Source organism: Miniopterus natalensis, chromosome 7 (assembly GCF_054644295.1).
Source record: "Miniopterus natalensis isolate mMinNat1 chromosome 7, mMinNat1.hap1, whole genome shotgun sequence".
Lineage (NCBI taxonomy): Eukaryota > Metazoa > Chordata > Mammalia > Chiroptera > Miniopteridae > Miniopterus > Miniopterus natalensis.
In genome coordinates, this window is record NC_142087.1 from 11,504,933 (window position 1) to 11,529,646 (window position 24,714).

The 24,714-nt window shown below is 50.7% G+C and overlaps 1 protein-coding gene across 3 annotated transcripts in view; it reads left to right on the forward strand.

The window, feature by feature from the left end:
- The first annotated feature begins 2,235 nt into the window (after window positions 1-2,235).
- DLGAP4 (DLG associated protein 4) overlaps window positions 2,236-24,714 on the forward strand; it is a 75,632-nt gene continuing 53,153 nt past the window's right edge. For 2 of the 3 annotated variants that reach the window (XM_016219342.2, XM_016219341.2), the window contains exons 1-5: window positions 2,236-3,234; window positions 5,986-6,227; window positions 8,612-8,726; window positions 11,475-11,525; window positions 14,304-14,544. In XM_016219342.2, the coding sequence (XP_016074828.1) occupies window positions 2,236-3,234; window positions 5,986-6,227; window positions 8,612-8,726; window positions 11,475-11,525; window positions 14,304-14,544 (1,648 nt within the window). The remainder of the gene's footprint in view (window positions 3,235-5,985; window positions 6,228-8,611; window positions 8,727-11,474; window positions 11,526-14,303; window positions 14,545-24,714) is intronic. The other variant, XM_016219343.2, reaches the window with a different exon arrangement.

Below are 24,714 nucleotides of genomic sequence, written 5' to 3' on the forward strand. Positions count from 1 at the left end.
ATCAGACTCCTAGAGGCACAGAGAGTCTCTGGCAGAGAAGGGGAAGAATCCAATACATGTGAACTCTACAGAATCTCAGGGGAAGGCCTAGGGCACTGTTGGTCATGAAATTGGCTGGATCCACGGAAATAATTCCAGATCCTTGAGAATCTGGGGACCAGCCAGCTTGGGGTGACAGTTGCAAAGCAGCTACGTGGAGGAATAGGAACAGTGTGGGCCCCCCAGTCCTGCCTCAGCCACTAGACCTACTGTATGATCTTAGGGAAGTTCTTTTCCTCTGAGGACCTCAGGTTCCCCATCTATAAAATGGGGGTTTTACCTAGGCCAGTATTTTCATGCAGTGTTCTTTGGGGTCTTGGATTTGCCTTCAAAGCTGCTTGAGAAGTGGGAAGGGGTCTGGGACACCCAAACGCATGCTTGATGTGTTAGTTTCCTATTGCTGCTGTAACAAATTACCACAAACTTAGTGGCTTAAAAGAACACAGAATTATTATTTTACAGTTTGAGAAGTCAGAAATCCAAAATGAGTCACAGGGCTGCATTCCTTCTGGAGGCTCTAGGGAAGAATCTGACTCTACCTCTTCCAAGTTCTAAAGGCTGCCTGCATTCCTGCATCACTTTGACCTCTGCTTTCGTGATCCCATCTCCTTCTCTGACTCCAACCTTCCTGCCTCCCTCATATGGACCCATGTGATCAGGTTGTACCCTTCCAGATAATCCAGGATAATCTCCCCATCTCAAGATCCTTAATCCTACCTGCAAAGTCCCTTTTAACATGTAAAGTAACATAATCACAGGTTCCAGGGATTAGAACATGGGCACCTTTGGGAGACATTATCCTGCCTACTACACTTGACTTCAGCCAGAGCCTGTCCACCCTGACATGGCCCAGGCCTTCCAAGAACTCTTCCCTCACTGCCCTTGCCATCACTTGCTCTGTTCCAGCCACACCAATCCTTAGCATGCCAGGCACACAGACCATATTAAACCTTGGGACTCTAAGCAGGGCCAGTGGGGTCTAAGGTTTAGAAACCTCGCTGACCTCCCCTCTGCTCCATGGTAGAGATGGGAAGACTGAGACCCAGAAAGAAAAGGGACTTTCCTAAGTGTGAGACTGATATTTCCAGATGGTTCTGGCTGGAAGACCCAGCTAGTCCAACTGCCCCCACTTTACAGATGGAGAAACTGAGGTACAGTGGTTCTATTTAAATGCCATTCTCTCCTGAGGCCTTGCCCTCTCCACCCAGTCCTGAAACATGTGCTCCTGTATCGACTCTGAGAACTCTATTCCAGGCTGGCTGTCATTGATTCATCTCAGTTGGAAATGATGGGCGATTGGGCTTACTGGCCTCTCTGATGTCTGCAGCTCCCAGTGTCTTAGCCTACAGGTTACACTTGGTAGACTCTTGTTGAGGGTAGAGCTAGTTTTTACAGAGAGTTCACATTTGACTTAAGGATTCCTCTGCTAAAATAAAGATTTGGGCAGTACTGCCCTCAGACCCCAGTAAGGGGTCCTCTGCCCTGGGCCCTACTCTTTTGACCATGTTCTTCCCCAGGAAGCAAAGAGTGTCCAGGGACCAAGTGGACGTACCCCACCAGTCGTCTACATTCCCCAATTAGACCGTACTCTGGATACGAGGGACCCTGGAATTCCCTGTCCAAAATGATCCCATGCTGGCTTCCAGGGTAAGCATGGGATCTTCCCATGGGTGGCCTGCATTGCCAGTGAGACCATCCCTAGGCCTGAAGGGTAGCTGTTTTGGGAGCATGTGGAGTGAGCTTGGGGTGTGGCTCCTTATGGCAAAGGACAGAGTCAGAGATGGGAGTAAAAAGGAGGGCAGTGGCCTCCCCCACCACATTCCCCCATGGAATTCACAGGAGACCAAGAAGTCTGAGTTTGAATCTTATGAAGCTATATTTGTCAAAGGAGGAGAGTAGAACATATTTTGTTTAACAGTTTGCTAGCCTGAGTTATAACTTTTATTCATATACGTGGCATGTGGGCCTCCACTTGTACTCTTGTCCTCTGCCCCACAATATTAAGGGCAGGCCAGGACTCTTCAGAAATTCTCTGACGCTGACATCTGTGGAGGTCTGGCTGACCTTCCCAGCACCCTGTCTCCTCCAAACCTAGCTGACCCCTTTCTGTCTTCTCTTCCCAGGATAGCTGCTGCCCGGGAGAGGCGACCCGGGCACCCTGCTAGGGTGACGGCCCCTGCCCCAAGGGCCGAGATCATGAAAGGCCTCGGTGACAGCCGCCCCCGCCACCTCTCCGACAGCCTGGACCCACCACACGAACCCCTGTTTGCAGGGCCTGACCGCAACCCCTACCTGCTGTCGCCCACAGAGGCCTTTGCCCGCGAGCCTCGCTTCCCTGCGCAGAATGCTCTGCCAGGGGATAGTCTCTTCCCACTCAACAATCAGCTGCCACCACCGAGCAGCACCTTCCCCCGCATCCACTATAACTCCCACTTCGAGGTGCCAGAGGAGAGCCCCTTCCCCAGCCATGCCCAGGCCACCAAGATCAACCGCCTGCCTGCCAATCTCCTCGACCAGTTTGAGAAGCAGCTGCCCATCCACCGTGATGGCTTCAGCACTCTCCAGTTCCCCCGTGGTGAGGCCAAGGCCCGTGGTGAGAGTCCTGGTCGCATCCGTCACCTGGTCCACTCAGTCCAGAGGCTCTTCTTCACTAAGGCACCCTCACTGGAGGGCACAGCAGGCAAGATCGGTGTCAATGGCAGCAAGAAAGGTGGCTTGGAGGACGGCAAGGGCCGGAGGGCCAAGAGCAAGGAGCGGGCCAAGGCTGGGGAACCCAAACGGCGCAGCCGCTCCAACATCTCAGGCTGGTGGAGCTCCGATGACAACTTGGACGGTGAGGGTGGTGCCTTCCGTAGCAGTGGGCCAGCCTCAGGGCTGATGACGCTAGGCCGCCAGGCAGAACGCAGCCAGCCACGTTACTTTATGCACGCCTACAACACCATCAGTGGGCACATGCTCAAAGCCGCCAAGAACAATACTGCTGAGCTGACTACTCCACCACCCCCGCCTGTACCCCCAGCCTCCTGCCCCAGCCTTGGGGTGGGCACTGACACCAACTATGTCAAGCGGGGCTCCTGGTCCACTCTGACCCTCAGCCACGCCCATGAGGTCTGCCAGAAGACCTCAGCCACCTTGGATAAGAGCCTGCTAAAGTCCAAATCCTGCCACCAGGGTCTAGCCTACCACTACCTGCAGGTGGGTCCCTTCCAGGGTCTGGGGTGTGTGTGGGGGGGGGTGGGGGTGAGGGGTATGAGGAAGGTACAGCTGTGAGGCCCAACTGTATCACAGACTCACTTGGAAAGTTGCTTCCCTCAGGCCTCTGTACTAGCCTAGGAAATGGGTGACTGGTGGTACCTGCTCATGAGGGGATTCCTTCCACTGGTCATGCTCTCAGCAGACATTGATTAGGACCCTTCTGAGATCAGCCATGAGTAGAAACTAGAACATGTCCCTGCCCTGTAGAAGACAAAATCTGGAAGCTGTGCCATCTACCCACCTCATAGGACCAATTGCATGGAATTCTAATTGTGGGCCTCCTCCCTTCTGCTCCCAACAGAGTAGGAGCTCCTTGAGGACAGGGACTGTACCTGGTACAGTTGTGTATGCCCAAGGCCCAAGACAGGGTTTGGCATAGAGGAAGTGCTCAGGAAATGTGAGAGGAGAGAGGGGTAGATGAACAGATAGACACTTAAATGAACAGAGCTAGAAATAAATAAGACATAGCCCCGATTATCAGGATGCTGGGAGCAAAATACACATGAACAGACAGTCATGTCAGTGTGAGCAGAATGTTCTGGAGATAAGCATGGAGGACTACAGGACTGCAGAGGCCCTAACCCAGTTTGGGGCACTAGTTTTATTCTTTTAATTGTGAATGTTTATTGAGGCACTAATTATGCATGAATGCCACACTCAAGGAAAGTGGCAGAACTGTTGCTACACATCTCCCAGGTTTCTCAAGGGCAGGGAGAGTGGCAAAGCCCAAGATGTGGGTGGAAGTTACAGGAAACAGATTTTAGTACATGTCATGATGGAAGGGGCTGCTTCTGTGGGTAGTGAGCTGGCATACCTGGGGAGGGTATGCCAGTGCAGGCCTGGCCAGCTTTTGGAAACACATAAAATGTGTTTTCAACCAGATGAATATCAAAGTCTGATAAAGCCCCAAGTTCCTGTCATTCTGTATAAAATTCTAAAGACAGTGAGACTAAGAGGGAAGAGGCTATTTTTTTTTTTTAATAGGGAGAAAATGAAATCTAGGCAGTACTTTATATATTTAAGGCTCTTATGGCTCTCAATCCACTTCCTAGTTTAGAAATATAAGTAAGAGTGTTGTGTGACCTGGTTTCCCCTCAAAATGGTATGGTTGGTCTGATCATGTGAAAATGCTTCAGAACCACCATGAAAGGGTGGCCCTGCAGGCCCCAAGGTTGTGCTGCCTGCTTGCAAGAAGGGAGGGAAGTGGGTAGGGGACTCAGGTAGCAACAGATCTTGAACAGAGATATACAAGGCCACCTTCCCAAAGGACAGATAGAGGTAGGGAGGCTGGACGAGCAGATGGTTTGGTGGATAAAATGTACAGGCTCTCATGACTGGCTGGGTAGTCAGCTGGGGAAGGGGGTTTGGGAAGGCTGAGGGGAGCCCTAGGGTGGGAGTCCCAGACAGGAACCCTCCCTCAGCTGGAAATTGGCCGCTGGCAATGTGGGCACTGAGAAAAATGTGGTATCTGTGCAGCCATGGTGATGTGGGAGTGTACATTTGTGCACCTGGTAAAAAATGGATATGTTGTTGTACACTGAGAAACGTGTGCACCTGGGCATCCATGGTGAAGTATAGACCTAGTGAGGGTATGTGTTGAGGTGGGGACATGGTGAGCTAGGCACATGTTGAGATGTGTCCACTGTGCAGTGGTGGTTAGTGAGTATGCTCTGTGTTCATGTTGTGTACACATTGAAGGGTGTACACATGATATAGAGGCTTCTGGGATGCATCCTTGGTGAGATGGGTGTGTATGGGAAAGTATGGTTGCTTTCAGATATGTACACATGCAAGGTCTGTTTACTGTGTGCTGGGGCTGAGATGCATGTAAGTGCTGAGATGTGCACCCTCATTCATTGTGAGGTGAACATCTGCTGTGTGTACATGAGTGTGTTAGATGAACAAGGAGTGTAGGCTGGGTGCAGCCCTGGAGCAGCTGGCGGAGCCTGGTGTTGGAAGGACGGTGGGGTTTCCGTGTTGGTTCCTGCCACTGTAACCACTGAGGACTAGGGCTGCCCTCACAGCTGTGATCTTACTTGCCTTTATCACAATCCCCTTCCACAGGTGGGATCCCTGAGGTTCAGATGGGAAAACGGAGCCTCTTTCTAGCTTATTGAGTGGCTGCTCCACCTTGAAAGCCAGCTCTTCTGTACCTCAGTTTACTGACCTGTGGGATGTGGGATTGTGATTGGCTTGGAGGACCCTATGCCCATACTGATGTGTCAGGGTCCTCTGACCTGCCCTTCTCTCCTATCCTAGGGCCAGGCTCTTGGTGTCAGGTCTGGGGGCCTCCCACAGGCCTGCTGTTCTTATCTGTGCAGTGGGATTATAAGCCATCCTCTGAGATAGCAGGGGGAGTGATGGGAACACAGTGGCTACTCAGAAAGGGAGCTACAGTGGGGGCCTTTGTGATCACACAGCCTGGGATCCATGGAGAAATCTGAGGTCGAAGATGGCCAGGGACTTGCTTAAGGCCCATAGTGAAGCTGTGGCAGAGTCGGCTCCGGAACCCAGCTCTCCTTCCCAGCCCGGGGCTCTGCCTGGCTGCTGGGTGGCTTCGATGGCAGTACCCAGCACCCAAGGCTGGACCCTCCGCGGTGGGAGCGAGAGAGCTCTGACTCCGGCGGCGAGCCCGGGGCTGAGCGCCGGCGGTTCTCCAGACCTGTTCTGAGGCCTTTCCTCCCACCCCAGGTGCCCGGCGGCGGCGGCGAGTGGAGCACCGCGCTGCTGTCCCCGCGCGACGCCGACACCGCGGCGGAGGGCCACATCCCGTGCCGACGCATGCGCAGCGGCAGCTACATCAAGGCCATGGGCGACGAGGACAGCGATGAGTCTGGCGGCAGCCCCAAGCCCTCGCCCAAGACTGCGGCGCGGCGCCAGAGCTACCTGAGGGCCACGCAGCAGTCGCTGGGAGAGCAGAGCAACCCCCGCAGGTGACCGCGCAGCCCCTCCCCCTAGAGTCCCGCCCCGGCGAGCCCGCCCCCGAAGCCCCGCCCCTAGGAATGCCTCTGGGAGGCCCAGGCTCGGCCCCGCCCACCAGAAGCCCTGGCCACCATTGAGTTCTTCTCCCTAAGGGAACCTCTTCCTTAAGTGAGCCCCATCCCTGTGGGAGCCCCGCCCACAGGTTAACCCCGCTCCGCTGGAGCTCCGCCCCTTCAGGTGAGCCCCTCCCCCCTTCCCGGAGCTCTGGGGTGGGGAAGCCTCTTCCCTCTGTACCTGCCCCGCTCACAGGCAAGCCTTACCCCCCAGGTGAGCCCCTCACAGCTGTGCCACATCCCTGGGGACCTTTCCTTCCTCCCTTTGGGCTGACCCCAGAGAGCCCAGCCCTACAGACGACTCTGCCTCAGATCCCAGTGAACCCGAGCCCACAGCGAGCTGCGCCACCTAGGTGAACCCCCGGTCACGTTAGCCCCCTCCTGAGGTTCTCGTCCTTAGGGTGGACTTTGCACTTCGGTGAGTTGACTTTGGAGAGCCCCTCCATTTGGTGAACCATCTCATAAGCCCCCCACAGTTAAGTTCTGGCCACAGGTGAGCCTCTCTAGAGCGACTGGCCCAGGTAAACCCTGCCCATAGGAGTCACATCCCCAGGTGAGTTCACTCTCACAGGAGACCTGCCCCAGGGACTGCTGTACTTCTGGTTAGGAGAACTGATCCCACCACTTATGCCAGCACTGCCCAGGAAAGGTCAGAGGCCCCTCTGTCCATTCCCCTGTAGTTGATCCCTGAGCTCCAAGACTAGGAAGGAGAGAGGTAGACAGCCTTCTCAGAAGTCAAAGGGAGGTAGACAGCCTTCACCGCTCCCATCACCCTTGCCTGGAATTCCACTATTTGAGCCTTACCCTGTTCCTTTAAGACTGGGAAGAGTTAGTGAAAGTATGAACAAATGAAACACATGCACACAGAAAGCAGCAATTAAAATGTTAGAGAGGCGAGGCTCTCACATGCAGACGTCACCCTGGGGACTGGAACAGAAAGGAATGAGGGACAAGAACAGAACAGGTGAAACTTGGTATAGGGGATTCAAAGTCCACTGAGAAAGAAAAACAAAAGCAAGTCAGAAACACACAAAAGAAAGACTCAGAAGAGTTAAAGCGAACAAGCTTAGTCGTAGTTCTCCAACTGCTGGGGGCATGAACCAAGGCTTCCTGGCAGAGGTAGTTTGGGAGGACTGAGACAGAGGAAAGAGAGCAGGTCAGGTGACAGCAGGACCACGGCAGGGAGGGAAGAAGGCAGGAGTTTCACTGGCTGGGACAGAAGGCAAGGAGTGGCCTGAAGGGGGGAATTCAGGACACCACCGGCCAGTCACAGGTCAGTCCCTCTCTGAGCCTCAGTTTCCCCATCTTTAAGTGAGGGGGCTGAGCTAGATGATCCGTAAGACCCCTTTTAGGCCTGAGATCCTATAATTCTATGAATGACCAGTGGACATTGAAGTTGGAGAGGTGGTCAGGACTGGGCAGAGGCCTTGAATAAGGGAATCAGTACTAATGGTAGTAGTAATAGTAACGGGCACTGTCCATTAGCACTTGCTGTTCTCTGGGGTCTATTACCCCAGTGCACTTTAATCTGCATCACTGAATCCTCACCATCATAGCCCCAGCTGGAAAGTAGTGTCATTCTTAATAGGTGAGGAAGCCCTCACTTAAACAAAGGTGATGACTTGTCCAGGGTCACCCAGCAAGGAAGCTGGACTCCAGTCCAAGCCTGTCTGTATCAAGAGCCTGAGCTGTTGGCTGCTTGGACCTTATCCCCAGAGCAGTGAGGATGGGGGAGGGGGCGGGGGCAGGGGCAGGGGCAGGGGGAAGGGGCAGGTAGATGTGAGAAAGATTGAAGAGCAGGGGCCATGGAGAGAATTGGTGAGTCTTCAGGGGCTTGGTGGAGGCCACCTGGACATCGTGCCAAAACTGATGCCCTTTGGGTAGCCCTAGTCTGAGGTCAATGCTATGGGTCTTGGCTCCACCTCCTCTGTCCAGCCCCTGGAATTGCCCCAGACCTGCAGGGGAGGAACCTATAGAACTGAGCTGGTGTGGGCCACCTAGGTTTGAAATGGTCAAAAGCAAATGTGTACTGCCACCGCATGACTGCAGTGGACATGACAGGTGAGGACCTCCTGTACCCTCTAGCCTCACAAGGCCTCCAAGCTCTAGGAGTACTCCCCTTGCTCATTGCCCCAGCACCACCACCATTACCAGGGCTGGCAGTGACTTCCATTTTTCCCTCTGCCATTGTATGACCTTGGCTAGCCTTTTCCTCTCTGAGCCTCAGTTTCTCAGGCTGAACAATGGGTGGGCTAGCCCTGTCTGCTCCCCATCCCCACCAGGAGCCTGGACCGCCTGGATTCTGTGGACATGCTGCTGCCCTCCAAGTGTCCGAGCTGGGAGGAAGACTACAACCCCATCAGTGACAGCCTCAATGACTCCAGCTGCATCAGCCAGGTGAGGGTGATGGGCAGCCAGAAGGTCAGTGTGCTTGGCAGAGCCCCAGCTCCTACCCAGGAGGACAGACATCCAGGCCCAACCCCTGTAGAGTGGTCTGCATTGTGCTTCTGTTTAGTCTTTGTTCTCGAAGCTACCTGTGTGTGTGTCTCTGCCCCACTGACTGTCCTGTGGCTGGAGAGCAGTTATAGGGCATGGCATTGCCTGACCTAAGCTGTGGGTCCTGAGGGAAGGCACACACCACAGCTGTAGACCCAGGAGTCCTGAGGATAGGGAACTGGAGACCTGGGTTGGGTCCCAGTCTTGTCACCAACAACAGAACCCAGAACAAGTCACCTCCTCCCAGAGCCTCTTTTCTGATTTACAACAGGAGGGTGATAATTCCTGTTTCAAAGTGTTGTGAGGAATCAATGAGTTAATGAACATAAAGTGCTCAGCAAAAGGTAGCTACCTTTATGGCTCTTATTGTCATCTTGCTGTGTGACCTCACACAAGTTGCTTCTCCACTCTGGACTACTAATAGCAATGAGCATACTGTGCTGCACTTTTAATTCTCAGCTCCTTGAACCTTCACAGCCACCCCCAGAGGGGACATTATTATTCATATCCTCATTTCACAGATGAGGATACTGAGGCTCAGAGAGGTGAGGTCACACAGCTAGGAGGAGGCAAAGATGGGCAGAAATCCAGGGCTTTCAGACCCTGCTCTGGACCCCAGCCCCTGCAGGTACATAGTACTTTAGAGTTTGCAAAGGTGGAACTAGCCAAGACTTGAGAGCTCCCCCCATGGTGTGGATTTGGGGACAAGGCCCAGAGAGAGCAGACACCGGCCAGTAGTAGTCCAGCAAGGCAGTGAGGGCAGCCATGTGCAGACCCAGCCTTCTCTTTGGACAGGAACAGGCCCTAGGTTACACTGTGAGCAGTCCCATGGCCCAGGCTAAGGGACTCCTTAGAACCAGAAGGCTTTGGGCTCCCCCAACTCCTCTACACTCCATTATTCCTAGCCTGGCCAAGCCTTTCCTAGGCTCCCACCCTCAGCACTGTCATTCCCAGACTCCAAGGAGACTGACCTCAAGTGTGGGAAGGGGTGGAGCACCCCAGCCATGGGATCCTCTGCCACCCTCATCCAGGCCCCACCAATTCTCACCTGAACAGTTGTTCTGGTCTCCATGCCTGCCACCTCCAGTATGTTCTCAGAGAGAGCTTGTAAAAAACTTAAGTCAGGCCCTGGCCAGGTAGCTCACTTGGTTAAAATGTCATCGGCATATGCCAAGGATGTGGGTTTGATCCCCAGGGCACATTGAAGAGTCAACCAATGAATGTATCAATAAGTGGAACAACAAATCAGTGTTTCTCTCCCTCTCCACTCCTCTCTCATCTTTAATTTAAAAAAAAAAAAAAAGAAATATACAGTGAAAGACTAAAGTCAGATCATACCATGCCGCTGCTCCAAACCCTCCCATGGCTCCCACCTCACCCAAGTGAGAGTCTTTACTGGGACTCAAGAGGCCCTGCCTCCCTCTGGAACATAATCTCGACTTGCTCTGTCACACCCTGCTCCAGCCACACTGGCTTCCTCCCTGCTCCTTACACATCTGATTCCTGCCCCAGGTCGCTGCATTTGCTATTCCCTCTCCCAGGAGCACTCTTCTCTCAGATCTTTACGCAGCTGACTCTTCCCTGCATTTCAGATCTTTGTTCAAATATCACCTCCTCAGAGGGGCCTGCCCTGTCATGTAAAGGAGCCCCCAGGGCACTGTTCCCTCACCTTGCTTAATTTTCTTGGCAGCACTTATCATTATCTAGAATTACATTTGTTTGCTTATTTACTTAATGTCTGTTTTGCTCTTAAGACTGAGAGCTTCCTACAGGTGGGGCCCTTGCTGTCTTGTTCCCCACAGTGTCCCCAGTATGTGGCACAGGGCACGTAGGTGTTTGGTGAATGGACAGCTTCCCTCCCTGTCTCTCCCATCCTATCATGTTCTCTCAGCTCTCAGTCTTCCTGACTCTGTTTTTCTCTTGCCTCCTTCACATTTTTCTCTGACTCTGTAGTGTATCTCATTTCCATGTTTCTCTTTGGGTCTGTCTTGTCTTTCTCTCTTACACCCATTTCCAACCCCTGCCTGGCCCTGGCACCTGGGACACTTTTGTCCTTTGGCTACACAAAAAGGCACAAGATCAGCCAGGCTGGGGGTCCTAACAGGTCTCTCCTATTACACCCTGCCTAGCCCCAGTTCTGTCCTAGCTCAGGGTCCTCTGAACCCCCAAACCTTCACCCCCAGAAGGTTGAGTGACCTAAGCTGCATATGTGGCCCCAAAGTGAGAGATGTGCCAACTCTAGCTGTGTCTCTGCGGCCTTGAATGCTGCCAGAAGGAGCCCTCCTCCCACCAGGCATTGGACTGTGCAGGCCCTGACCAAGGAAGAGAAGGCTCTGGGTTCTGTCCCTAGTCTATAGATCCTGGGGGCTGCCTGCCCAGGTAAGAGACAGCAGACAGGGCATCCTGGGGCCAGACCAAGAGAAAGACATGTAAACAGCAGATTACAAGTCCTCAGCAGTGCCCAGCCCCAGAAGTCGTGAACCTCCCATCCCTGGAGAAAGCCAAGTGAGACCTCCTAGCATCTGGGCCTCAGCCAGTCTGAGGAGGAGGTTGGACCAGCCAGCCACAAGTTATTTTGCAGCCTAGCCTGAACAACCAACCCCAGCCTCAGCCTTGGTCTTCCCATAACCCTCCCCTCTCTTTCTGCAGATTTTTGGACAGGCCTCCTTGATCCCCCAGTTGTTTGGCCATGAACAGCAGGTCAGTATGTTTGCCATTCTTTCCTATCTCAATCTCAGAATCCAGGGCTGGGTTTTAGGCCTGGCATCTGAGTGGTCCAGCTCCCAGCCTGGGCAGGTATGGGCAGAGCCAGCGCCAGGAAAACCACCTCCAATGAAGGTGGAGTCTAGGCTCATGTTGATGCCCTGACCTTCCACTCCCTGGCCCTATTGCTTCACTTCTCTATACCTCAGTGTCCTCTTCCCAAAAATAGGAAAGAATGAGTGAGGTTCTACGAATGGGGTAAGAAATAACCCCAGGATAAGGGAAAGCATTCCCTGGGAGTCTTCTGGCTCCCTCCCTCCTCACCTCCCCCAAAGCTGGGGAAAAACCTGGGCAGACTTTTATTTGGACAGGCTAGGGGCTGGTGGTATTGGCCTCCAGATCCCAGCCCCCAAGTCCCCTGACTTCTCCTTTTGGGGCCTTTAAATATGTTGGAGTGTAGGGGCTTTCCAAATGCAGATACCTCTCAATTTTACAAAAGTCGATGGAGGTGGGTCCAGTTCTGGCACTGTCTGGCTGCCCCCCTCTTATGCACACTCATCCTGCCCCTGGAATGGCCTTCTTCTCTCTCCCAGGTTCCAGCTCTAAGACCAGAAAGTAGAGCAGGAAAGGTGCTCTGAGCTCAACCCCTCATGTGGCCAGGAGTATGCAGGGACTTGTCTAAGGCCACATGTCCTACAGGGGCAAAACTAACTAGGACTGGCCCCACATTTCCTGATGCCAGATGTGAATGCCTTATGTGCCTCCCACTTCCATGTCACAGTGCCTCTTGAACACGTTATTCCTTCTGGCCTTTGGGGAGTCCACAGTGGGCTAGACAACCCCCAGGGAAGTTCCCTGCACACAGTGTGTCCTCAGTGATACACACGCCACCAGAGCTTGTGAGCATCTTAACCAACATTTACAAATCTTTGCACTCACCCAACAGAGCTGCCTATAATGCTAGGTACAGGTTAGCAGATGCTTACTCTCCCAGACACTATTCTAAATTTGTCATATGAATTATCTCACTTAATCTTGACAACAATCCTATAAAATTGGGTCACTTGATCTTAGCAAAAAGGCTGAGAAGTGATACTAGCCCCCATTGTATAGATGGGAAAGCTGAGGCACAGAGCAGTTAAATGACTTGCCCACATTCACTGTGAGGAAATGATGAACCAAGGATTGAAACCCTGGCAGTCTAGTTCCACATCTGTGCCGTTACTGTGTCATCCCAAAGCAAGACCTCATTGCCCTTGGCAGCCTCAAGGGCCTGTCAGTGTACTTCAGGTGGAAGATAAACACCTATCTCTTTAATATCCCCTCCAAGTGCATTTTGAATATGCCGCACTGTCTTTTACTTTATCAGCACTGTCTGATAGAACTTTTTGCAATGACAGAAATGTTCTGTAATCTATGCTGTCCAATAAAGGTAGCATAAGCAAGTGAAATGTGAGTAAGGAAATGAATTTTTTATTCAATTTTAATTAATTTATACCTAAATAGCCACATGGTTAGTTACTACTATATTGGACAGCACAGATTTAGACCTTTCCAAACATATGCTCCAAATTGGGTGATGTTATTTGACTTGATGCACTGTCAGACAAGTACACAGGCATTTCATTTCATTTAGGTGAAGAAACACTCACCCAGAGGATAGTGATAGCCTGAGGTCACACAGCCTGGTCCAGAGCAGAGCTGGCCCAGGCCCAGCTCCATCTTTTCTTCTATATGGTGCTCAGTCAACCTCTGCCCATGTAGGCCCCAGGCCTCCCCCAGGACCTCCACCCAGTGTCCCTTTTTGGCCAGCTGACTCCTCAGCTTATATTCTGTGACTCTCAGTTACCAACATGGCCCAAAACATGTGTCAGACAGACCCTTCCAGAACCCTTGGAGAGTATATGTATGGCGAGGCCCCTCTATGCTCACACCTCCAGCTGCAGATTGGTAGGATCTTCATTGGTCATCTCTGGAGGAACACTTAGAAGCCATCTGGATGAGACTGAATTAGATGTGAGATGGCAAGTAGCAACCATGCTGTTATTCTCCATACTGCCCATGGCAGGCATCACTAATCAATCCTCACTGCACTGCCCTCATCCAGCCTTATGCTCTCTCACCACACCATTGCATCAGCTTCCTTTCTGGCCTCTACCTCCATTCTAGACGCCTCCCCAGTCTACACTCTGTATACCAGGGCTAGATTAATCTTCCTTGAATATACATTTGGAGTGTTTGATTCTGCCACTTACTGGGTACCCCTGCTAAGTGTCTTCCCCTCACTGCATGTGGTGTGAATTATCTCATTTAATCTTGGCAATAATCCTGTAAAATTCGGTCTATAGCTCCTATTTTATAGATGGTAGATATCTATAAATTGTAAGATAGTAAATATCTAGCACACCTATTGGAGCCCCCCATTCCAACATTCCAGGCGGACATTACTAATTGATTATAGCCTTTTCCCCCTACTAAATTCATATGTGACCTCAAAATCCATCAGTGTGGACACACAGATATAATCTAGTTAATATCCTAGAAACTGTCCTTAATAGTTTCTTCTCCATTGTAGAGATGAGAAGTGAGGCCCAGAGAGGTGAGAGGGGCTGTATATTTCCAAGGGCTCCCTCCGCTCATTCCATTCTGAGTGAGATGGGAGGGGTAGGGAAAGGTGGGCTGAACTGACAGCCCTGCAGCTGAGCCGACCACGAAGCTGCCCGTCCCTCTAGGATGGACAGAGCTGGCCCCTGACGCCTGCCTTTGCCTGGACAGGTGCGGGAGGCGGATCTGAGCGACCAGTATGAGGCGGCCTGCGAGTCAGCCTGCAGCGAAGCAGAGTCGGCAGCGGCCGAGGCGCTTGACTTGCCGCTGCCGAGCTACTTCCGCTCCCGCAGCCACAGCTACCTGCGCGCCATCCAGGCGGGCTGCTCGCAGGAAGAGGACAGTGTCTCCCTGCAGTCCCTTTCCCCACCGCCCAGCACCAGTAGCCTCAGCAACAGTCGCACGCTTCCGAGTGAGTACCGCGTTTAGGGGAGGGGTTTGGTTTTGTTTCGGGGAGGGGCAGCCGGCGGAAAATGATGGGGGAGAGATTCGTGGTGGGCTGGCCAGGATTGGAGAGACGGTTAGAGGCAAAAGCAGGAGGCCTTGGGGCTGAACTACCCACCAGTTGGCGAACGGGTGCTCAGATGGGGGTCACAGAGGCAGATTCCAGCACTGGTGACCGGCGGGAGGGTTGGAGAAGGCTCTAGCTTGTGGGATAGTGCTTGGTTGCCCCTGGCTGCCCAGACCCTGGCGCAGAGCAGCCACCTACTGGTGAGCTGGGCTCACTGCTGCTCTACCTACCTGTTTGGATTAATTCAGTAGGCAAACCTGTGGGGAGGGCAAGAACCTCCAGGGAAGGCAGAGCCTTCTGGAAGAGAATGGCATCTGCATTGGGCCTTCTCAAAATGAGTGAGTTTGCAGATTTCTTTCATAGTCACACTGAGGGACAAACTACCCTTTCTATACTTGTTCTAAATGCTCTGAAGGTAACCCATAGAGGATCAGCCAAAAAAAGAGAACCTGTGTCACAGAGCAAGCCATAAAAATAAACAAAATCAGACCAAGAGAAATCTTAGCACAATGTCTGCTTTAGTAGAGAGAGAGCGCGCTCTTTGAGCTTACTCTGGCTAGCTGGTTCTCCTCCCGGAGCCTCAGTTTCCCCATCTATAAATAAATTGGGTCATAAGCCAGACCCCAGGGGGCTCTTGAGGAGATGAAATTACGACTGAGTGTAGGAAGTGTTTATCAGGGCCTTGCACACAGTAGGAACTGACAAGTGGTAGCTGTTACCACTGATTTCAGACTTGACTCTGAGCTTCCTAACAATTCAACAGTTAGGGTTGAATTGTTGTCAAAAGGTAGACAGCTGTTTCAAGTACTCAATTGGTATTTGATGTTCATAAATGAACCTGAATCCTGTGGATAGTCTATACACAGGAAACCAGCTTGTTGACTGAGTGAACTGGTCTTTGCAGGGGGCAGAGTAAGAATCCACTTTATTCCCCTATTACCTTGGTGATATACGGGCAGATCCTTGAGCTTTTCTAGTCACTTTTAGACCTTAAGGAACAGTCTCATTTTCAGGTATGAGTTTAGTCTGCTCTCATTTCAAACTTCAGTCTTGTCTATCTCAGCACCTCATACACCTGTAGCTGGGCATGGTGGTGTCTTCTCTGTTCCTTGTTGTCCAGTGGCTGTTTCTGTTCCCTCCATAGGAAGGGGAGGTGGCTAGTGCAGATGTTGTCTGGCATTGGGACTTTCTGTATGACAGATGCCACATGCTGCCTCTTTCTTCTAGATGGTGCTTTTGAAGTTTCTCCTATCCTGCAGGGCCCACATGGTGCCTTCTTTCTCAGCATGAGCAATCTCCCTCTGGCCCACTGCTTCTTATCCCTCCTCAGCTTCTGCATCCAGTGGTCCCCTCTTCCCCACTCAGCCTCTTTTTGGGAGGGGCCCTAACCTTGACAGGTAGCCATCTTGGGCAGAATTCTCTGAAGACAAACTCCAGCCATACTTTCTTCCTTGGCTCCCGCATGTCTCACATGAAATGAGGCCTTGGCCTTGCGGCACTATGAAAGGATGGGTCGGTCTGCTACAGCCTTCCTTCTAGACCTGCTGTCACACACAGGTAGCCCTGGCAGCCTCTCCATTTTAGAGGTCTCTAAGCAGGTATTGAGGCCCAGGTTCTATGGCCTCCAAATCCAGGGGATCCCTGTCAGGCTCTTCCAGGTAGTCCTCTATAGTCCCATAGGAGCCATGGGTAAAGGATTAAATTTCCCACATCATCAGGCCCATGAGAAGTTCTGTAAGTTCAAACTGGGCCTGGGGGGACATATAGCACCCCAACAATTTTCTTCAAATAAACTTTCACTCACTAATCTCCCCCAACCCCAATCACTCATTAATAACCTGAAGATGGATGATGGGCTACATGTCCCAGAACTGTTTGGGTTCCTGCATTGGTTAGCTATTACTAGAGTAGTACTACATAACAAAACCACAAAATCAGTGTGATATAACAGTTAACATTTATTGCTTGCTCCCAAGTTTGTGAATCAGCTGGGACAGCTCTGCTTCTTGGGCCGAAGGGTCCTCCCAGGATCAGTGGCCTACCCAGGGCATGTTCTCATGGTGATGGTGGAAACACCAGAGAGCAAGCCTAACTTCACAAGCACATTTCAAGACCCCTGTTTGCATAATATCTGCTAAAATCCTGTTAGCTAAAGTAAGTCATATGACGGAGCTCAAAGACAAGGGCTAGAGAAGTACCCTCCCACTTTTGTGTCAGAAACTGTATTTATATAGCAAAAGGTTTAGATTCAGGGAGGAGTGAAGAATCAGGGTCAGTGATTCAATCTACTACAGTCCACTCTCCTTTGGCCATATTGACTTAGAAAATAGTCTTATCCTCAAGACCCCCCCTCACAAAGTTTCATCGGATAATAACATCAAGATCTCATGACCTCTGTCAGGTCTGGATGGGACTCCTCTTGATCGAGTGACCTAAAATCTAAGGAGAAACTTGTCCACCTCCCAACTCCCCACGCAGTTTCTGTATCCAGTGGTCCTCTCAGCATACATTGGTGAAATAGGGACAAGATAACTGCAATTCACACTCCTGTTCAGAAAGAGGGAAAAGAAATTCAGGGACTTACTTATCCATGGCAGTTCTGAAGTCCTTCTGGGCAGATGTTAGATGAATACTCTAGAATAGGAAATTTCTCTTGATTAGCCCAAGAGAAATTTACCACCTGGGGTTGACTCAACAATCCATTGTTCTCCAAAGCTCTTGGCTCTGCTCTCTGAAAGCTCTTCCTTTTCTATTTACCTTTTTGGCCACTTCTGAAGAGAACATTGAAGAACGTGCCCTTTGGGCAGCTGAACAACTTCCTTAGTCTACTTTCTCCCTGAAGAGAGTTAGGGAACCAGATGTCTTTTTACATCTTGAATGGTCTCAGTCCCTTCTGCCTGAGCTGATCATAGTTTTGGCCATGCACCTACCTCAGACACTTTATGGGTTTTCTATGTATTTGATTCCACTTAACTCCATATGCCAAAACCCACAGTTATTTTTGAGTCATGCCAGTCTCTCTAGATTCAATTATGACTACTTTGGGTACATCAGGCTTCCGTGGGGGCCAAGCCCTTTAAACTTTTTGGAAGCCCTTTTAAGCAGCTGAGAGCATCTACTAGATAGTACCTTATTATTTTAGAGTATTAATAAAAGATGTTACAATGACACCTTGATTTGATCTAGTCACATGCTGTATCTTAACTGGCCATCACCTTGGTTTGATCTTTGTCCTTTGTCCTTGGTTTGATTTGTATCTTAATTTGAGAATGATTTACTAGCAGGAGAGGCTGGAGTTGACAGATTCCTTTTCCAACTCAACAAGTTCTGGGTCTTCTGTATCCCCTCTAAACACTCTCTACCCTATGACACTCCCTATTTCTTTTATGAATTTTCTTTCTTATAAGTCTTTGTCCAATGCACCCGAAGGAGCTGGCTTTTGCTTTCAACATTTTGCCTGGAAACTCTCTTGCCCAAATCCATGCACTCTCTTCAAGTTATTATAGAGTGGCAGTTTTACCAAGTGTTTCATCTCTACGTGATATGGGTTACCTTTTTTCAAGCCTACTGTAACATTTTACCTACTGTTCGCCACTTGGTCCCAGAGCCAATGCTACATATTTTTGTTGCTAACACACCCCACTCCTGGTACCCGTTTCTGTATCTGTCAGCTATTATCACAATAATGCTGTGTAACGAACAAGCACATTATTTCAGTGGCACACAATAATACATATTTGTTCTCATTCAAGAGTGTCCTACCTCCTCCTCCTGGAACCAAAGGGTGCTCCTGGAATCACTACCCTAGCCAGAGCATGATCTTCTCATGTTGGCGGCAGAAGTATAAAAGGGCAAACCCCACTTTGCAAGCACATCTCAAGTCTCTTTCACATCTGCTCATATTTGGTTCGTAAAAGTAACTCATATGAGTCCAAGGCCAAGGTCCAGGGAACTACACTCCAGCTTTTGTGGGAGAAGCTGCAGTTATATAGCAAAGGGCATGAATTCAGGAAAGGATTGGGAATCGAGGGCAAAATTTTAATCAGTCACAGCCCACCCCCTCAGCACAGCCTGCATGGATGATTCAGCATCTGTGGAGCTTCAATTATTCTTAATTAGGGCCTTAGCCTAAACCAAAACACTCAAGAAAGTATCATGTAGCAACATCTTACACCCACCTAGACAGGTGTGCACATATGCACCTATTTACAGACATATATAAAGTTTTGCATCCTTAGACCAATGTATGATATGAAAACATACATAAAAACACATGCAGTGATATTCTCATATGTAAACATAATCTCTACATATCTCTACATACACTGGCACACACACACACTCACCTATATGTGTGTCTCCAAGGCTCATGCCACCTCACTTATAAGGACATCATGCCCCTAGCAGATTTGAGCCACCAAAAATTTCACTGCCATGTTTCCCTGGTCAGTCCTCCCTCCTGGTCTCCACAGTGGCTCCTCTCTCCTCCACCCTCCAATCTCCTCATGCTCATTAAAACTCATCTACTTCATAGGGAAAACCAAAGCCACTGACTTCAGATCTGTGCCCAGAGTTGCAGCTGCTTCATACAGTACCTTTGTGTGCTGGGTTAGGAAAGGGTGCCCACCACCAGACACTTAACTGCCATCTCTTGAAAAATTATCATGATGTACAATTTTTGTTAGAATAAGATTCTTTACTTCCATCTTCCAGACATTTATCATAGTAAGTATATAATTCAATTATGTCTTTATTGTGAATTGCATGCCCCCTTATATGTGGCATCCTTAATCAGTGTAAAACTTGCACAGTCCTGCCCATAATCACCTCTCTCCATATAAAAACACACAGGCACACAGGCACATCCTCATTCAGCCACTGTCTTCCTTCAGGGGTCACACTGCTCAGAAGGCTGCCCCCTTTCCTTAGCATCTGTCTCCAAGGAGTGAGCAGCCTGGGCACCACCACCACCACCACTTAGGGCTGTCTGAGTCCCTAGTTGCTGAAGGGCATGAAAGCTCTTTGTCACTTTCCCGTGGGCACGTATGAAGGCAGGCAGGTAGATGAGGGGCGGAGTGGTGGTGATGGTGGTGGTATTGAGACAGTGAGAGCCGGGGAGAGGTGGACCCCTTGGGAGAGGCCATGGGCAGAGCATGGAGTGCCCACTCACCCACCCACCCACTCAGAGCAGGCCAGCTTCCCAGCTGCCAATGCCACTGCCACCCCCTCTTTCCCTCCCCCTTTCCGACCCAGATTCCACATTCCAAAAATAGCTCTGGCAGGTGACTGGCAGGCTGGGTCAGCTCCAGCTGGGATAGCTGGGGAAGCAGCAGCTTGGCTGCATATACATGCCCCTCCCCAGGCAAAGAACCTACCTGGCAGAAGCCACAGGGGTGCCATCACCCCTCTGCCTTATCCTGCCTCCTCTCCGCCCCCCCTCGCCTCTGAGAAAGAAGAACAAAGAAAACCCTCCCACTCCTCCCCTTCTCACCAGCCCACCTCCCCTCATGGCTCCTTCTCCTCTCCTCCCTCCCTTTCTGCAGCCCTTTTTTCTGGCTCCCTCCCGTCCCCCTCCCCACCTCCCTCCCCACCGTCTCAGATCCGTTTCTCCCTGCACCCTCTCTCCCTTTCTTCCCTCACAGTTTCTGGTCCTCCTCTTTCCCCAGCCTCCCTTTGTGTGTCTCCCACTCCCGCTGAATCACAAGGGAGGCTGTGACATCACCCCAAACGTGGTGGTGGTAGGCTGCTGGGTGGTGCCCCCTGCTCCTGCCAACTGCATTCTCTGCCCCTGCACATGTGTACACTTGTGTACACACACACAGGTATACACACTAGGGGTCACTTACTGGCAGCGCTTGAGGCTCTAGGCTGAGCTGGGAAACACCCTTGCTCAGGGGCTGTGAGTTCTAGTTTTAGCTCTGCTGTGTCACTCTGGGCGGGCCCAGCCCCTCCCTTTGCCTCAGATTCTCTGTCTATGCTGTGGAGCCTGGGCTTGGGGATCCTTGAATACCTCCTGTCCCAGTCACAGAATGTTCTTTCCCCCCTTCTTTGTCCCTCTCCCCTCCTCTGGAACTCTCCCAGTTTCTTCTCTGATTCACTCCCCCTCCATAGACACAGGAAGGGAGGCTAGCAAAATTCCAGGAAGCAGTTAACCCTCCAGTCAGCCTTGTCTTCCAGTCCTCCGCCAGATCCACCCTCCACAGCCTCATTATACCACAGGCTCCTGTCCAACTGGACACTCCACCTACCAGAGTGTCAGGGTTAAGAGGAACCTCAAAGACCATCATGTCCAGAAATGCAAATAGACTTCAACTCGTGTCATCTCTGATCCCTGGATATCAGGACTGAGATTTAGTTAAGCAGAGAATTGTGCCACCATCAATTAGTGATGTTTGCCGTGACCAGGATAGTTGCTCATATCTTACATTCCTGATTGAACTGAGTTAACCTCTCACACACACACATGCACATACACATTTACTGATATTTTACAAAGAAACTGCAGCCTAGAAAAGCTAAATGTCAAGACAAGGTCACCCAGTTAGTAGATCAAGCAGCTGTTTTCCACTTGAGTCTGCCTGACTAGAGTTTGCCATTATCCCATGTGTTGGGGAGCCGCCCAAGGTCCTGGTAAAAAGGTACAGTATGGTCACAGAGTTTCAGGGAGAATTATCTGGCAACATGGGCAGAATGGATTAGAGGCTGGTACAGTGGTCCAGGCAAGGACAGTGAGAGTAATGGAAAGATCCAGGAGGCCTTCCTAGAGTGCACAGTGAGGAGTTACAATCCCCTACTGCTGAAATAGGCACTCTCCACAGAGGGCACTAGGCAGAAGGCATCTTCCTTCCTGGCTCCACCAGTCCTTGGACATGATGGTCCTGGTTGAGTGACTACTGTATGCTCAGTGCATGGATCATTACTCTTCTAACTCCCATTTTTAGGCAGACCCATTGAGCCTTCTGGCAGAAGTAGTGATTGAATTTGAGGACTGGTGGGCAGGCCAGGAACCCCAGGATTGAGATTCTTGAACAAGACAGAGGCATTCCTTACACTTTCAGGGGTAGAAAAATCACCTCAAAGGAGGAGAGATTAAAGTACCCCGTGGTGTTGTAGTTAAGGACATGACCCTTGCAATCAGAACAGCCCTTTCATTGAATAGGTATTAATTGATCACCTGCAATAGGCCAAGCCGTGCTCCAGGCACCGGACACATCAATAAACAAAACAGAAACTCCTGCCTTCGTGGAGAGTACGTGAGGTGTGTGTGTGTGGGTGTGTGTGTGTGGGGGGGGGGTAAGACAATAGGCATAAATAGCACAAATAAGGATATGGTTTACTGGAAAGTGGCACAGGGCAAGGGGACCTGGGAGTGCTGGCAGGGTGAGAGGAGGAATATTGCAGCATAAATGGGGTAGCCAGGGTAGAACTCATTGAGAAATATGTTTGAGCAAAGACTTGAAGGAAGTGAGGGAAGCAGTTTGCCAGGCAGGGGGAGGAGTGGTACAAAGGCGCTGAGGTAGGAGGGTGCCTGGTGTGTTGGAAGAGAAGCAGGAGTGGGTATGGCTGGGGCAGAGCAAGATACAGTCAGGTCAGTGTGTAGGGGCTTCCTGAATTTTTCCAAGTAAATCAATTTAAACACTAAGTGAAGAGTACACGTGCAGCATAGGATGAAGTAAGCTAATGTTTTCAAAGTCTTAAGGCTGTGCCTGGCCCAATAGCCCTCTGTTGCTTTTGTTATTAATATGCCTTTAAGCAAAAATTGGGACAGTGGTGTCCAAAACACTGTATCATCTTCAGTATAATTCTTTTTTCTTTTTTTAAAAAATATATCTTTATTGATTTCTGAGAGAGGAAAGGAGAGGGAGAGAGAGAGATAGAAACATCAATGATGAGATAGTCATTGATCGAGCCCGCAACCCGGGCATGTGCCCTGACCGGGAATCGAACCCCGATTGCCTGGATCCTAGGTCGATGCTCAACCACTGAGCCACGCCCGGCCGGGCTCTTTTCTCCCTTTTTTTAATTTATTTTTTACCATAAAAGCTGTATTTTGTTTACATAATTCCTTATGAAGTAGATTTTATACACTTGAAGCTGAAAATTGAAACTGCTTTTCCCACAAAATAACTGACAAATTATCATATTCTTAGTTATTTCATGATATAGTAATATTACATCATTTTCAGAAAATTAAATGGCAATTTAATTATTAGTACTTATAAATCAATAAATTTATGAAAAATCTTATTACAAGCAAAACACCAGTGAAAGTGAAACTCGAATGAACCATGCCGGAGAATATGAAACATTCTTTTCAGTAGGTTTACTTTATATTCATGCTACAGCTGACCCAACATGGTCATCACCGTCAAACAGATCCTTCAGCAACCAAAAATTTTATCTTATTTGATTTTTTTTCTAAAACAAAAAAGCAGTCTATGAAATATGAAATAAATAAGAATAGTCTGGAAGGCTTACAGGGGTCCAATTTCAGTACAATGGCACTTTCCCATTCCTCTCTTTATTTCATAAAGCAATTCATTTATCCACCCGGGAAGAATTTGTTTTCTTGATATCAACTTGGGTCAGAATCAATATCCCATTTGTGAATTTTCCAACCTGTCCATTCCATCACTCAACAAAATACTGGGCGCTGATTTCTTTTGTTTGGATTTCCTGCCCTTTCCTCTTCCTTTTCCTGAAGATATCTGTGTCCTGGGCCATTCTCTTTTCTTCTTCCTTTGCTGCTTTTTTTTCTTTGATCTGCTCCTGCAAAACCTTGTAATTTACAGAATTCTTTCTTGGAGGCTGAGTACTCAGCATAAGGGCTCACGCCTGTTTCAGGACTCTTTCTTTCCTTTCCTTTTCCATAACTCATGATCCCAAACCATTGCACCTCCAACCAAGCCTTTTCTAAGTTAAATTCTTGTATATCCACATCTTTCTTAAGTATACTAGTTGTTTTAGAGAGAGAGGAAGGGAGAGGGGTAGAGAGAGAAACGGCGGAGAGACACATCATGGACAGGCTGCGTCCTGTGTGTCACCTACTGGGGAATGAACCTGCAACGGGCCTACGGACCGGGAACTGAACCAGCCGCCGGTGACCTCTTGGTTCCTGGGTGGAGGCCCAACCTGCTGAGCCACACAGTGGGGGCGGCGGGGGCAAGGATACTAGTTTCGGAGCTCGTGTTCTCTTCCCCCAGCTTCTGCCTTCTGCTGTGGAATCCCACCGCTGCGCGTGCTGCGTGGCTCTGGGAGAGAGGGAGCCGCCGGAGCTCGCGGGCTGGTCCTGCAGCGGCTGCGGCGGGGGCCGCAGGGGGCGCTGCAGCTCTCCCCCGAGGCCCGGAAGCGGCTCAAGGCGCCGCCTCTGGCCTCTTACCAGAGAGCCAGGTCGGGGAACTGGTTCTACCCCCAGGCCGCTGGAGTCCCCACTTCGCTCTCTTATTTTCCCTTTTCTTTCTGATCCTTCTCTGCTCTGCTTCGCCTCCTGTAGTGGTTCTGGAGCGCCCCGTCCAGAGCCGTGTGAGAAGTGGAGAGCGAGGAGGACCCCAGACCCTGCTCCCGCGCCACCGTGGGGTCCGACTCCTCGGGACAGCCCGGAGCCCGCCGGAATGCCCTTCTTTCTCTAGTTTACATCTGGAAAAGGGGTGCGCAGAGCAGGGAAGGGAAGGGGCTTGCCTAGGTCACCCAGCAAGGCAGGTTGGGAAGCAAGGGCTGGGTCTGTGCCTGCGGCCAGGAGAGAGGAGGCTGCAAGGAAACAACTCTGCACCAGGACTGCGAGGAGGGGGGACTTGCCGGGGCGAAGCGGGGAACTGGCAGGGCCATGAGGCTGGAAGAGGGCGGTTTATGGATTTAGGCAGCACCTAATGAGCTTGCCCCCAGGGCACCGCGGGTGCGCAGATTTTATTATGTCAAGGAGGAAACTAAGGCTTAGGGAGGTCGAATGGGTACCCAAGGTCACACAGCCCTCCAGAGGCTGAGCCGGGATTCGAACCCAATCTGGAGGACTCGGGATGAGGACAGCAAAAGGAAGATGGAGCAGCGGGGCCAACGATGAGCACTTAGGACATA